Genomic DNA, 17,343 nt, shown 5'->3' on the forward strand with positions numbered 1-17,343 from the left:
CGTCACTCTGCCCTAACCAATGAACAGAATCGGTGTTGAAACCGCTCAAGTTGTAGACCACAATAATAATTTCATAGATAGATCTTCAATAATAGCGAGACACAAATATATAAGTCACAACAGCCCGGTATTAAAACCGGCTTGTCATGCGATTTCCACGCCGTTTCCTACTACTTGCTCTGTAAATATCAAATTTTAATCAAACTGATACAGTCACCCTGTCCTAACCAATAAACCGAATCGGCGGTGAAACCCCTCAAGTTGTAGATCACAATATTAGTTTAACAGATATACCTTCAATAATAGCGAGACATAAACATATAAGTCACAACAGCTTGATATTAAAACAGGCTTGTAATGCGATTTGCACGCCGTTTCCTACTACTTGCTCTGTAAATGTTAAATTTTACTCAAACCGATGCAGTCACCCTGTCCTAACCAATTAATCGAATCGACGCTGAAACCACTCCAATTGTAGATCTCAATATTAATTTCACAGATATATCTTCAATAATAGAGAGACACAAACATATAAGTCACAAATGCCCGATATTAAAAAAGGTTTGTAATGCAATTTGCAGGCGGTTTCCTACTATTTGCTTTGTAAATATCAAATTTTACTCAAATTGATATCGTCACCCTGCCCTAACCAATGAACCTCATATGTCTTTTAGTTTCAAGTCACCACTATATATATTTCAGAAGATGCATCATTCATATGACTTTTAGTTTCAACACGCCACTATATAATTCAGAAATTGTTTTTCTCAAATGTCTTTTAGTTTCGACTCTCCACTATATATTTCCGAAGATGCATCACTCATATGTCTTTTAGTTTCAACTCTCCACTATATATTTCTGAATATTTATCAGTCATGTGTCTTTTAGTATTCAAGTTGCCGCTATATATTCCAGAAAATGTTTTTCTCACATGTCTTTTAGTTTCAACTCGCCACTATATATTTCAGACGATGCATCATTCATATGGCTTTTAGCTTCAACTCGCCGCCACTCTATATTTCAGAAGATGCATCACGCATATGTCTTTTAGTTTCAACTCACCACTATATATTTCAGGTGATGCGTTACTGTTATGCCTTTTAGATTCAACTCGCCGCTATATATTTCTGAATATTTATCAGTCATTTATCTTTTAGTTTCAAGTCACCACTATATATTTCAGAAAATATTTTTTTCAAATGTCTTTTAGTTTCAACTCGCCACTTTATACATCGGAAGATGCTTTACTCATATCTTTTTTTAGTTTCAACTCGCCACAATATATTTCAGAAGATGCACTTATGATATGTCTTTTAGTTTCAACGCGCCACTATACTTTCCAGAAGTTTCATTACTCATATGTCTTTTAGTTTCAACTCGCAACTATATTTTTCAGGAGATACATTACTCTTATGTCTTATTGTTTCAACTCGCCACTATATATTTCAGAAGATGCTTTACTCATATATTTGTTTTAGTTTCAACTCGCCACTATATATTTCAGAAGATGCACTATTCATATGTCTTTTAGTTCCAACGCGCAACTATACTTTTCAGAAGTTTCATTACTCATATGTCTTTTAGTTTCAACTCGCAACTATATTTTTTAGCAGATACATTACTCTTATGTCTTATTGTTTCAACTCGCCACTATATATTTCAGAAGATGCATTACTCATATGTTTTTTAGTTTCAAATCGCCACTATACTTTTAAGAAGTTGCATTACTCATATGTCTTTTAGTTTCAACTCGCAACTACATTTTTCAGGAGATACATTACTCTTATGTTTTATTGTTGCAAGTCGCCACGGTATATATAAGAAGATGCATTACTCATATGTTTTTTAGTTTCAAATCGCCACTATACTTTTCAGAAGTTGCACTACTCATATGTCTTTTAGTTTCAACTCGCAACTATATTTTTCAGGAGATACATTACTCTTATGTCTTATTGTTGCAACTCGCCACTGTATATATCAGAAGATGCATTACTCATATGTCTTTTAGTTTCAACTCGCCACTATACTTTTCAGAAGTTGCATTACTCATATGTCTTTTAGTTTCAAATCGCCACTATATATTTCAGGTGATGCGTTACTGTTATGCCTTTTAGATTCAACTCGCAACTATATATTTCTGAATATTTATCAGTCATGTATCTTTTAGTTTCAAGTCACCACTATATATTTCAGAAAATATTTTTTTCAAATGTCTTTTAGTTTCAACTCGCCACTTCATACATCAGAAGATGCATTATTCATATGTTTTTTTTTTTGTTTCATCTCGCCACTATATACTTCAGAAGATGCACTACTGATTAAAGTCGCCACTACATATTTCAGAAGATGCATTACGCTTATGTCATTTAGTATCATCTCGCAACTATATATTTACGTATGGTGATTTACAGTTACATATCGGTGATTTTCAAAACAATGAAAAGTTTTTCTTCTCTCACACCTTATATTAATTCAGTTCAGTTTTAGATAGTGTTTTTGGGTAAATTATATCCAAATCAATGTAGTCAATAAATGTGTGTAATTTCAGCTGAATGGCTTAAAGTTATTATATTGAATTAATAAAATATATAGCTAATTTTGTCCCCTGTGCACCCAAAGAAAGTGTGACATTTTACATGAAGGCTAGTTTTTAACAGTGTTTTATTTTATTTTCAAACCAAGCTTTATTGTTACAGTTATGTAACTTAAACTCCTCACATTTAAAGTAATATACATTTTTTATCATAAACAACATCTTATTCTTACAGATATTTCACATCTTGTGATGGAACCCTCTTCACAAAAAATAGTGAAAAAAATACTAAATTTAAATGTTGAACTCTACAATTTCATAACCCCATTACTTTTCTTAAGTCCTAATGTTTTTTTCTAAGATCTTAATCCTTTTAAGAGAATTCCTATAGTTTTTTATCCTTTCATAGATTTTTTTTTCAAATTCACATATATGATAGGAAAGTTTGTGCTGAAAACAATGAACAAATAAAAATAATGGGTCACCAGGCTTGTTTTTGTGAAAACTTGTTTTAAACACCCACTGTTGCTGAAACTGCTAGCGATTTTTCAACATTTTCATAATTTTCTGCATTTTTATAATTACCAATCAAAATATGCATCAATACAGCACAGTAGGGTTTATTCTTTTTACAGATTTTATTATATACTTATTTGATATCATATCATATTTGTAATACAATACCATTACAATAAAATGTACAAATGAAAAAAACATGTTGTTTCATATTCGCTTTTGTGAGCTTTTACAATGAAAAATACCAATAGTAAAGAATATATTTTAAATTTTGAAAAAAATGTTTCATAGATTTTTTTCCTGATTTCCTTGTGTATAGATAATTGTATTGTGGACATAAAAATAGCCAAAAATGTATTGCTCACCAGCCTAAATTTTATGTTAAGACTGCTTGAATACAACACCTGTTCGGACGAAAAATGGCGCGAACTTCACCAAATTGATTATATCTGCTAAAAGTTATAAAAAATTTTTAAAAAGTCTTCATCCTTTCTATAATTGAATGCTAAATTATATGAAAGGAGATATTGTCTTATCACTACAAAGTTAATTCTCTAACATTATATGAACAATACTGTCTTTGTACTAAAATGCGCTGTCAAAACTCAGCCACAAATAGCAAGTTGCATGATACATGTCAGGCATGATAGATGTCAATACAACATATACCAGTGTCGACATCTGATTACTGATAAAACTTATTAAAAATGTTATTTTATTAAAGATTCATCATATTTAAGATTGTCTGTCACATGTTTCAACAAATGTTGACTTCACTTCAATTTTCCATAGATAGTGTCGGCTGCGCAGAAAGATGCGCATAAAAAACTATAGGAATTCCCTTTAAGCTTCGAAGACAAGAGATGATTTTTTTTTGTTTAATGAATCAACATCCTCTGACACTTGATTAATGTCTATACCCCTAAAATTGTCGCCTGTGCACCTTTTCAGTAGTTAAGTGTCAGATTTCATTTATTCTTTAGATAAAATGGGGTTTTATTTAATTTTCCTTGAAAGGGAGTTATGGTACAATGGATACAGAAGCAGCTTTCAATTTCACATACAACGGACTGTTAAATATTCATAAAGCCAATAGTGATGTCCCCTGTTCACCTTTTTTTCACATTCATCAAATACCTTTGCATTGCTGTAATATATGGTGGCAGCTCTATATTCTTAGCAATGTGTACACATAATTTAGGCACTACTTGATAATTTAGCATTATATAAGAAACCCTGGACAATTTAAAATTTACTGTTTGCATTTTTGTCACTAATTATTTCATTTAAAACATTACATGCTGTTGAATGTTCATGTTTTGTTGTGAACATTTTCAGTTTAGTAGATATTTTCTGGAATAGATTATTTGTTTGAAAGGATTTGTCTTATGTTGATCCCCAATAGTCTTTTATGAACAGAAAACTAACAATATTACAATGAATACAACAATGATTTTCAATATGTGTCCCCTGTACTCCTGTAAATAACTCAGTTTTGATATGACAATTTTAGAAATTATTATTACAGTAAATTTTTGAAATTTGGTATGCGGTTTATAAACATGCAAAGTGCTAGTAAAAAATAGGTTAATTAATTTTCATTGAGCAACAACTTTTCTAGGTATAATTTTATTTTCATGTCATCTTCATGCAGAAAGGGTGATTTTCAAAACCAATGTCCACACATATTTGATAAAATAAGTTTCAAACCATACACATATACCTATTACTTATCATATATGTTGAAATAATTACTGTTATACATATTTCCTTGTCATAAAACATTACAGCATTTATCACCCATCTTACTGGATATTCACCAAACTTTCAAATTAAAGGCTGAAATATTTTCTGATTGGTAAATCTCAACTCTTGCCCAAAGCTGTTTCCTTGAAATTTGAAGTATTTGCTATCATATAAAATAGGTGACCACCATAAGAAATAGGTTTGAATTTTCAACCCCTATGTCACACTTTTGCTTCATTATTTTGAAAACCACCGATATGAAAGACAAAACAAATTATTAATCGATTCGGAATCAATCAAATCTTCAGACTTCCTGTAGTTAAGGACTTGGAAAAAAGGAAATGACTTCGAAATATATTATGAACGCAAATGACAAGCAATCATGCCTTTCAGAACAAAAAAAATGTAATGTACAAAAAATATTCTTAAAATAGAAAAAAAAACAATACTGTCCAACGCGTTTAGTGTACATGTACCTAATAACATACGTACCAAAATTTATTAGAAGAAACGTTATTGAGGTAGAGATGTTCATCCCTCATCAGTCATAGGGGGATTTATGTTCCTCTATTGAATCAGATTTCCCAGTGCTTGTAGTAATGTTAAAGATTTAAATTAACGTAATCAAAATATTTCAGAAGACTTCATGACAAGCGATACATAATTTTGCTAGCTTTGATACTTGTTTCTGGCCTATTTCGTCGGGCCATCTATGGCATTTCTCTTATTGCTCTTCTTTTAACAAAGACCATGTGTGCATTCGTATCTTCATTTTTATTTTTTACACGAGCATGTAAGAGTTTTACATATTGTGACTTTTAGATGTATATACGTATGTAAATGATTCACTTGAAGGGAATTCTTTAATGTACACTGTCCTAGTGATGTTCACATCTGACCGTTCCAAGGCGTTGCTCTACTGTCTTCCTTAATGTATTTGTTTTATTCCCCTTTTTTGCCTTACTACAGACATATCAGCTGAGCAATTACCTTCATTCCAAGCCCAACGATGTTTGTTATAACCTCATTGAAAGCAACAACCTCTCTACAACAATTTCTCTACCATACAACCTCTCTACAACAATTCCTCTACCATACAACCTCTCTACAACAATTTCTATACCATACAAATAAAAGTTTTAATGATCGCATTTCATGTACAACATTATAGTACATATCAAAGTCAAACATCTATATCCTTTATGTAGAATAGTTCACATTCATCATTTAATAACATTTACAACCACTGGGTAAGAAAATATATTTCTTTGTTCGCTCCCTGTTTCCTCGAAAACAAAACAAAAATATTTAATTTTACTTGCTGGTCCACTTTTTCTGATAAGAAAACGGTATAAAACAACTAACCTTTGAGGTGATGCCAGTAGTATCTAGCAGGTATGAAGTTCACAGCAATAGTGTCTGGCTTACTGATTGTTTTTTACAGTAGAAATAGCCATGTTTATTGTCTTTTAAGCTAAAAATATGGTGTTGGTAACTGCCACTCCACACAATGTCTGTGTAGCACCATCTAACGTACACACCACACGAACAAAAACAAAAAGACATACGCAAGTATTTGGAGTATACATTACTCTAGACTTATGAATCAAACCGAGTCTGCTATTTTTTTGCTTGGTTGCATTCTATGCTTCCAAAAGATCTTTTATAGATTTTATTAATTTCTGCGCATTGGAAATATTTCAGCGGATGGACATCGGTCAGTAGATTTCCAACGCTTCTTGTGTTTAACTTAGGACATACCTATCCAGCTGGGTGGATAATAATCTTCTCTACTTATCCGAGATGCTAGGGGGCTACCTGGTCTTGGATACTTATCAAAGTACACAGTTGTTCCCCCTGATAGCCATGCACCCCACCATCCAAACGTTCCCGTGGTTACGACAACGTGATTGCTTAATGTCATTAAAGCCATCTCGTCACCAGGGTCGGTTAGTGGACTTATAACAACATCTCGTAGATGTTTTCTACACCAAACTTTATCATCACTGACAACAAGAAACTGAACTCTTGAGTATTTGTTTCTATAAAAAAAAATTGCCTTATCCATAAAATCCAAATCCGCAACAGCATATCCATCATCAATTTTTGCTTTGGCTAATATGTCTCCACGGCGGATATGGATACATACAAGTTGATAACCGGCAATAGACACATTCGTAAGGAATCGTTGCGCATTGAGCAAATGGTTGGATTTCACTTTGAAAACGGTCTTGATGATATCACTGGCCTCCTTGAAATATTTCCAAGACTGAAGGTATCCATGTAGGGATATGTTTTTCCCCGTGTTAAACTCCTGTGTGCAATTATAATACACAGCCGACTTTCCACACACACAGTTAACAACATTGACCAGTTTATTTAATTTCAGATCTACTATATTTGGTAAATCAAAATATCTTTTCAATGGAAACAAGGTAGGAATCACAGGTATGACATCATATTTGTATGCTGTTCCGACCAGGGACGCAAATTCAAACATTTGATTGCCCATGCGACCCTTATAACCCCCTAATGTTACGAAACGTCTGCAGGCTTTTGATTTAATTCCAAACTTGTTTGAGGTATTTCCAGTGTCATTTTTATCTGTCATTTTCAATCCAATGTCTCTATCTTTGCTTGAGTCTATTGCATCCATTTTAGTTATATGTTCCAATGTCCGATATTTCAATGTAAATAACTTGAAGCAATACTTAGGCGTCATTTTATCACTAGTAAAGCTACTTTGTAACAGATTCGTCCAGAGGTTAGTATATAAAAGTCCGTAAATAAAACCTGACACAAAAAACAAACAAATTAAAGCACAGACAATTACTTTGTAATTACAAATTATTTTTAAAACATTCTTAAGCATTTGCGCCATAGTGGTGAATTCATATACACATGTATCCATGTACCTAATCTGTTTTTTTCGGAAGTGTTACATATTTATTTTCCTTTAACCAATTCACTCACTTTACAATCAGAATTGATTTTCAACTAGAATTTCAAGATAACTGGTTCTCTCTGTATTCAAAATTAATAATTGTGTGAACTATACAGGTAATGTCATATTGATTTTGTACAATCAATTCTGTGATGCACTTATCGTGTCTTATTCCACATGAAAAACCTATACAAAATGCACGTCGTGTTTAATGTGGTTCTGTTATGTACTATTTCTTGATCCCGAACCAATAAAAGGGCACTGTTTTCTATTTGCACCTAATCTAAAGTAATCTATGAGATATCAAGAGAAATAAACAAACTTGATACACTTATAGTAATAGACCCGTAATGACTATCGTTAACTTCCATTCGATGCTGTTTTTTCCGTACGTGGATTCGGCATTCTTCGGTTTTTACGTAAACTAATGTTTGTATGAACTACATTAACGATAGAAGAATACCGAAATTACAAACGAGAACATGAAATCGCACGGAAAATTCCAAGGGTCATTAGGGGTCAAATACCTTGACAGAAATTCTACTCGATTAGTTTCAACTCGCCAATACGTATTTCAGATCTCTATCATCAGTGCTTTTTTTTAGATGGAGACTGCCGAATGATCCCTTTCACAATAAATCATATTACCTTCAAAGGTTATCACCCATAGTATCAAAATGTAAAGTAGTCCCAAACGCACATGCCTTTTATATAGCATAATTTTGTTTGGAAATTGACAAAAATCAATAACTCTTTGTCTTTACATAAACGGGACTTTTGTCTGGCATATTCTTAAAATGCAAAATGTAGATTACCCCCAATTTGTATAAAATAGCTTTGAAATTTTGGTTGACCTAAAACAATACCTGCCTGATTTTCTATCAGCACTTAATCTGTAAAAGTGTTTTTTTAATTCATTAAACAGTTATAAAAGGACGTTTTAGTGTTTAATTTGAAATTATCAAAACATGTATCTATTTTTATATCAATTAGCAATTGGTACATAACCCGTCTACAAACTGCAGCGAAAAGCACTTAAAGTGTGTCTTTTCGGCACTACCCTTTTCCTAGTGAGAGAAGCACTTGAATCGTATGTATTTTCGGCACTAACCTGTACTTACTGAGAAGTGAACATGAAGCGTATGTCTTTTCGACACTAATCTATAAGCCTATTAACAAGAGCTATCCGTGAGACTGTCAATGCTTGAGGTTTCAAATTGTTGTCCAAGAAGAAAGAATATCTGAATCCTTCCTTCCATCACACTTTTCCACAAATACAACAGTTTTCTAAAGGTAAAACTTGGCAATGTGAGTTTGCTATGGTAATAGTTTAGACAGTGGCTAATTAAGGAACCGTACACTTCTGAGGTGCAGTAAATATGTGTGAGCTTCCAACAACAGAAAAACATGAACCATTTGTTTTGTGAAAATGTCATTTTATTTTAAATGACGAAAAAAACAATTATATCTTTTTATATAGCGAAAGCATCAAAAGTAAAAGTTTAATACTGTTACAAAACCGATACACCAATACGAGCTCCACACATAGGTGGGTAATACTAAATCGCCAGGACGAAGACATGTAAGAAAAGATATATAAATAAAGACAAATAACACAAATTACATATAAAACATAGGAGGTATGTTATGGTGAATGGAGGGAAGAAAACGTTTCCTTTTTTACATAAAAATGGCTGCTCTTTCTGGGCACGCTGAAAATCAACCGACCGATAAACCGATTAAACCGATAAACCAATCAGAGCTCCACACATAGGTGGGTAATACTAAATCGCCAGGACGAAGACATGTAAGAAAAGATATATGAATAAAGACAAATAACACAAATTACATATAAAACATAGGAGGTATGTTATGGTGAAAGGAGGGAAGAAAACGTTTCCTTTCTTACATAAAAATGGCTGCTCTTTCTGGGCACGCTAAAAATCAACCGACCGATAAACCGATTAAACCGATAAACCAATACGAGCTCCACACATAGGTGGGTAATACTAAATCGCCAGGACGAAGACATGTAAGAAAAGATATATGAATAAAGACAAATAACACAAAATACATATTAAACATAGGAGGTATGTTATGGTGAATGGAGGGAAGAAAACGTTTCCTTTTTTATATAAAAAATGGCTGCTCTTTCTGGGCACGCTGAAAATCAACCGACCGATAAACCAATTAAACCGATAAACCAATAAGAGCTCCACACATAGGTGGGTAATACTAAATCGCCGCAAGCAACTTATTATAATAAGCAATATGTCCAAGTTGCGTACTCCTCCCCCCAACGATAACCTGCGGTACATGCACTACGCAGAAGTTTAAACACTACAGTGAGTGAACGATGCATATAATACTTATCTGCAATCGTTACATAAGGTGAAAAACGGTTTTAACCGAAAGACAAACGTTTCCTTTTTACATAAAAATGGCAGCTCTTTCTGGGCACGCTAAAAGTCAACCACGTGACCAGATGCAAATTCTACGTCACCGAATCGATCGAACTGATCAGGGAACTACTCAAATGTATTAATTGCATAGTTTTAGGGGCAGACTCAAAATTATTCATTTTCGCTAAATAAAATTACATGTACTCTAAAAGCTAAAATATCTATAGAGTTTCAATCCAGTATCTGCATTGGTTCTGGAGATAGTACCTGACACGCAAAACTTTAACCAGGATTTTCTAAGTCCTAAAAGGGGCATAATTTAGCCAAATACATGTCAGAGTTATGGGGCTTGACCTAATGAAGTTGGTAATTGCCCTAGAAAAAGTTTCAAAGCTATATGCTTTTAAATGATAGCCTAGCCATAAGTACTTGCATGCAAAACTTTAACCAAAGTGTGACGCCGACGCCAGGGGTGAGAAGAAAAGCTAGACTATTTTTTAATACTCGAGCTAAAATGCACTTGACGCATCCAGTATGTCTATTCGGCAGTAGCCTGTGCCTGCTGACAAATGCATTTGAACTGTATGCATTTTTGGCACAAACCTTAGCCTACTAAAAGTGCACTTGAAGCTTATGTATCCATAAGCTATCATGAAAAGGGCAAACTACCTTAAACTATTTTACTTACATGTATTGAGAAAAATACGATGTAAACAATATTTGACAGATTGCACCTATCAAAAAGGAGATAAACATCTGATATACATTAAGGAAACATATTGTCTGCTAACCACCGTATGGATTAACGAACAACAAAAAGCATTTTGTTGGATGTAACCCATTAAATACCAAACGGAATGAAAAATACATAAAAAACGACTACATTGATCATGTTATATATCAAGTATCTAAAGTATCTGGTTAACATTAATAATTAATATGTTCCTTTGAATCGTAAAATGGTCTCAAACAATTGTACATATAATATGCTTGATCATCGCTTAATGGCTACTCATTGTAACACAGAAAGCACTATTTCGTTACCTGGAAAGTGTAAACAACTTGCTTACCGTACTGTTAAATTGTCGTGTGTTACATATAGTTGTCTTTGTCATAAAGTAGACAATAAACACAAAAATATTATTTATTAATTACAACATTCATATCCACTTTATTTAATCAGGTTAAAGTTTTTTCTCTCACTCTTCGACGCTTTTTTTTCTCTAAATCTGCTATGAATTCCTGGTAAAGTAAAAGGACTGTTGTTTTCATTTTATGTTGTCTCAGTTAAATGATATGAAGAGTAAGAAAATAAATTTCTTCGCTCGCAAAAATGGTGTTTTCTTTTGTTCCCCGGTCCACTTTTTCTGATAAAAACAACTTTTCTTTGAGGTGATGCCTGAAGTATCTAGCAGGTTGGACGTTCACAACAATAGTGTATGGTTACTGATAATTAGCCATGTTTATGATCTTTCAAACTAATAAAATGACGTTGGTAACTTACCATTCTAAAACATCTCTGTGTAGTACATTTACACACACACAAAAAGTGTTGGAGAATTCACAATATTCTGGACTTATAAACAGGCTTAATCAAACCATGTCTGCTTTTTTTTTGCTTGGTTGTATTCTATTCTTTCAAATGATCTGTTATTGATTTTATTAACTTCCATCGCTTCTTGTGTTTAACCTAGGACATACCTATCCAGCTGGGTGGATAATAATCTTCTCTACTTATCCGAGATGCTAGATTGCTACCAGGTCTCGGATACATATCATACCTTATCTCTTTTTCTGAAGTGTTACAAATGTATTTTCCTTTACAAGATTCTTTCACTTTGCAAAGGTTTTATGTCATTTATAATAAATTTGATTTTAACAAGAAATTCAGGATAATTAGTTCTCTTCCTATAAAACATTAACAATTGCGTGGTCGGTCATTGATTTTGTACATACAATTCTTTGATTGATGGGTTTAGCGTGTTTTATTCCACATGGGAAACCTGCAAAATGCACGGTATAAGCTCTATCATTTCTTAATCACGAAACCGATTAAAAGGCACCGTTTTCTATTTGAACCTAATCTAAAGTAATCTGTGAGATGAGCAAGAGTACGTAAAATCGGTATTCTCCGGTTTTTATGGAACGCATTGCTTGTATGAACTACATGTCTGGCCGAAAAATACCATATAACAGACGAGAATACGAAATCGCAAGGAAATTTCGAAGTGTCATAAGATATCAACTTCCTAAACAGAAATTTTAGGCATTTAGTTTCAACTCGCCAATATATATTTCAGAATATGCATTACTGATCTGTCATTTAGTTTCAACTCGCCAATATATATTTCAGAATATGCATTTACTGATCTGTCTTTTAGTTTCAACTCGCCAATATATATTTCAGAAGATGCATTACTCATATGTCTATGTCTAAAAAATTATCCTTTTCACGCTAAATCATATTACCTACAACGGTTATCGCCCATCGCAGATGCCTTTTATATGATATCGTATTTTCTTTTGAAAATAGATAAAAAAAAGTTGTAAAAAGCTAAATAGTATTTGAAAAATAGTCCATAATAGACCTACTTCGTTTTAACATAAACGGGGCATTTTCCTGGCACATTGTCTCTTACTGTAAAAAAGATAAATAAGTTACCTTCCTCTTGTATAAAATAACTTTGAAATTTCGGTTGACCTTTAGTAAAACCTGTCTGCTTTTCTATCAGTACTAAATCTGTGCTGAAAAACACTTCACAGTTATTTATTACAAATCAAAATTTAATTTGAAATCATCATTATAGAATATCAATGGTTCTGTATTCATTAGAATATTTGGCGTCTAAAATAATTGACAAAGGCAGTTACAATGTGTCTTTACTGTATTAACCTCTTCCAACCGACAGAAGCACTAAAAGTCTATGTCTTTTCGGCACTAACCTCAGCCTACTAAGAACTGCACATGAAGCACATGTCTTTTCTACATTAACCTCAGCCTACTGAGAAATGCATATGAAGCGTATGTCTTTCCTACATTAACCTCAGCGTACTGAGGAATGCACATGACGGGTATGTCTTTTCTACATTAATATCGGCCTACTGAGAAATGCACATGGAGCGTATGTCTTTTCTACATTAACCTTAGCCTACTGAGAAATGCACTTGAAGTGTACGACTTTACGTCACTAACGTGAATCGACTAAAAATGCACCTAAAATGTGTTTTTCCGACACTAATGTAAGCCTACTGAGAAATAAACTTGAAGTGTGTCTTTTCGGCACTAACTAAACCTTTCTGAGAAAAGCACTTTAAGCGAATGTCTTTTCAGCACTAACCTAAGCCTACTGAGAAATGCACATGAAGTGTATGTATTTTCGACACTAACCTAAAAAAATCAGTAAAAAGGTTCTTATATATATAAAATATATGAAATGTGTAACACCCCGCACGCCCATAGCACCTGCTTAAGCGAAACTCTATAACATATCTATTGAAAGGACTCCATGATCCCAAAGGACCAGAAAATTTAACAACACTGAATCCAAGTACGGGGAGACTTTTTACAGCCGCCACACGGCACTTACAGATTGCTGTTGTGGTAGTTAATAAAATCTGTGAAAAGATCCTTTGAAAGCCTATTGAGAAATGCAACTGAAGCGTACTAACGTCAGTCTGCTGAGAAATACACATGATGGGTATGTCCTTTCGACACTAACGTAAGTCTACTAAGAAATACACATGAAGCGTAAGTCTTTACGGCACTAACGTAAGCCTACTAAGAAATACACATGAAGGGTATGTCCTTTCAACACTAACGTAAGCCTACTAAGAAATACACATGAAGCGTATGGCTTTACGGTACTAACGTAAGCCTACTAAGAAATACACATGAAGGGTATGTCCTTTCAACACTAACGTAAGCCTACTGAGAAATGCACATGAAGCGTATGTATTTTCGACACTTACGTCAGGCTACCGAGAAATGCACATGAAGCGTATGTATTTTCGACACTTACGTCAGGTTACCGAGAAATGCACATAAAGCGTATGTCTTTACGGCACTAACCTAAGCCTACTGAGAAATGCACATGAAGCGTATGTATTTTCGATACTTACGTCAGGCTACCGAGAAATGCACATGAAGCGTAAGCTTCGAAGTCACAAGAGTCACCACAAAATGATTACAGTTCTTAACACTTATCTCTTACGCCAACAAACCAACAATTGATCGTAAATAGTTTACATTTTCTTTTAAACTAGAATGCTAACGTTACTGATTGTTTTGTTAAATGGGGCGAAAAATAAATACTGTGCGGCACTTATTAATAGCCTGTCCTGTATTATATGTATTATGTGAACTATAAAAACACAAAATAAAAATATCAAACTACTGTACGATATTTTGCAATTATTTTATTAGGTTTATAATATTGAACTTCATTATTTTTATTTATGTGACACGAATCTTCAAATAATGTAAACAAAACATTTACATGGACATATTATTATCGATTTTACGCATACTTAGACTTTGACAGACCAACATGATAGGCTTAAATATGTAATACTTAATGTGTGATTGTGCATTTGATACTGATAGTCTAAGAAATGTATAACTTAAAAAGTTACATACATTTGTGTATTTCTGTAGATATACATAATACCGTTGATTATTCTGTCCATCGACATTTTTGCCATTCAAAGTGTTACATATGCTACGCCTATAATGCATTGATCAAGAAACAGCATAAGATCCACATTTGTTTTGAAATATTTGTAGCATGATTCGCAAGAGAAAGGAGGTTTTGATATTGTATCTTATTAACCCACAGCTGACCACATATGCTAAGCTACACCGTAAAACCATGTACGATTGACATGGTAACCCTGTGATTGATTTATCACATAAATTTATTTTTATTTGCTAGCATACGGAGGCGGTCTGCCGTATGAGCCGTACCCTGTTGAGCATTTGGCGGAACTGTTACGGTTATTCACTTCTAAAGAATTCCCTTGTGGATTAGGGATAACTGGAGGTGCAGATGGTGAAACAGCACCGTTTGATCCCGCGTGTGACCGCAATGGCGTCTTTTCTGGATCTTCAATAGGCATGCGCGTAGGTGTTTGCATCATTTCCGGTCGCGTGCACGACACTGATCCATACAAATTATCCTTGTTCGAATCATACTCCTTTAAAATCTTAAAATAATCACCTTCCTCGTTCTGAAGTATAACAATACCAGGTTCTATTTCATGTGCGTACACAGGTTTCATCATTAGCTTCTCAGTTTCTTTCGGTTTTGTTTCATTCGAATTTTCACTGCACCATTTACACAGTGCATAAAAGGCTAGAAGGCAAAATCCAATCAATAGCAGTCCGAAAAGTAAATTACTCATTTTGAACATTACTTGCCTGTAAAAGAAAGGAAAGAGTTTTTTTGACATTAAAATATATGAGCCATGTTATGAGAAAACCAACATAGTGGCTTTGCGACCAGCATGGATCCAGACCAGCCTGCGCATCCGCGCAGTCTGGTCAGGATCCATGCTGTTCGCTAATGGTTTCTCTAATTACAATAGTCTTTGAAAGCGACCAGCATGGATCCTGACCAGACTGCGCGGATGCGCAGACTGGTCTGGATCCATGCTGGTCGCAAAGCCACTATGTTGGTTTTCTCATGGCACGGCTCATATGTTGTCAAGATGCAAATGAATATTCGGAAGTAGATATTGAATATAACAACAACAACAACAACACATATTTACAAAGAATAGCATCCATGCGGGCAGCTTTTCGTTTGAAGATTTTCTTACCATACAACCAGTGGGCTGGTCGCTGAGTTCAAACATCGCTGTTTGTTCGAAACCTCGGATAAAATATAAAAGAGTAATTGTTGTGATAAAGACATTCAAGCTGGTTAGCTTGCGAAAGGTCAATGGTTCGACCCTAGGTCTACGGCCCTGACTGTAAGTTATTTTTGTCTTCTTTCTCCAGTAAAGCTGAAAAGCCGTCAGTCACAATTCTTGTAACATTATTTATTATATCTAAAGATAACTATAACGTCAGATGCCAAGTAGACTTTGCAAAACATTTAGAAAAATAAACTTACTGATCCGCTAGAAAACTCTCTGGATCCATTGTGGATAGCTGGCAATCCTAAAATCCAGTTTTACAAATGTACTTTCTGTATAAGTTAATTCTTATTCCTCATTTCTGCGCAGAAAAGTATTAATACATGTTTATGCAATATTTTATAACAATAATTTGTAAAGGCGTTACGTGTAGGTATGGGAAAAACAAGATGTTTATGTTCAAATGTTCAATCTCTTACAGTATTTTGAGAACCAGACCATTATGAACAATCCTGCTTATGTGCACAGTTAGCTCACTTTTGCTCTACCTTGAGAAATCGATTAGGGATATGCTGCTTGTATTGTCACAGAGGCGACATATGTTATTGAACCATATTGCTTAAGTACGCCTTGGATCATATGATGGTTGATATCTAATTCTCCACAATAAACGTACATATCAATAAATAACCTTTCCATACAAGATTCGCAATAAGCTTAGTATTACGTTACTTTAATTAAACCTCATTAATATACATATTATTAATAAATTATCATAGCACTTGCAAATAATGGCTATCCAAACTAATGCATTAATTAAGATAGTAATATTTCATAAATGTATTATTTATTTTATTGGCGATGGTAGAAATTATTATGAACAGCAGGCAGTATGCCTAGTAAGCGAGAGATAGCGGCATCATGCGCATGCGCATACAAAATGTGAATTAAATTTTTACAAGAATACGTAATATTCAGCGTTTGCCAAAAACTTTCAGGTAATCTTTACCTGATACATAACGTGTACGCTTACACATAACTTTTATGTGAATAAATTTTACTTTTCTGATTTTTGTCGCATGAGATGCTCTTTGAACCTACACGTATGCATATCCGTACAAGTACAAATCGCAACCTCTCTATTACAAAATATACAGCCAGACCTGGAATGAACCCATGCAGTTGCCAAAGGCAGATGACTGCTTAAATCTTGATGCAAGAACCAACTTAAGACCGGTTACGATCAAGGAAGAACATGCAAAGATTTTATGAGGTTCACTATATCTATGTCGTTTCACGACGTCAGTACAAATATTCTAAACTATTCTTATTAGCATTCTCGAACA

General features: G+C 33.9%; 2 protein-coding genes across 2 annotated transcripts; both read right to left on the bottom strand.

Moving 5' to 3' along the window:
• Window positions 1-5,500: 5,500 nt before the first annotated feature.
• LOC128551173 (galactoside alpha-(1,2)-fucosyltransferase 2-like) lies at window positions 5,501-7,744 on the bottom strand. Its single transcript, XM_053531689.1, has one exon. The coding sequence runs from the start codon at window positions 7,704-7,706 to the stop codon at window positions 6,546-6,548; it is 1,161 nt and encodes a 386-aa protein (XP_053387664.1). The 5' UTR covers window positions 7,707-7,744; the 3' UTR covers window positions 5,501-6,545.
• A 6,795-nt stretch (window positions 7,745-14,539) lies between these two features.
• LOC123542198 (uncharacterized) lies at window positions 14,540-16,465 on the bottom strand. Its single transcript, XM_045327903.2, has 2 exons — window positions 16,255-16,465; window positions 14,540-15,557 (listed from the first exon to the last, which is right to left on the bottom strand). Exons 1-2 carry the CDS (start codon window positions 16,281-16,283, stop codon window positions 15,062-15,064), a joined length of 525 nt encoding a protein of 174 aa, XP_045183838.2. The 5' UTR covers window positions 16,284-16,465; the 3' UTR covers window positions 14,540-15,061.
• Between the last annotated feature and the right edge of the window lie 878 nt (window positions 16,466-17,343).

The sequence above is a fragment of the Mercenaria mercenaria genome, chromosome 19 (genome assembly GCF_021730395.1).
Source record: "Mercenaria mercenaria strain notata chromosome 19, MADL_Memer_1, whole genome shotgun sequence".
Taxonomy (NCBI): domain Eukaryota; kingdom Metazoa; phylum Mollusca; class Bivalvia; order Venerida; family Veneridae; genus Mercenaria; species Mercenaria mercenaria.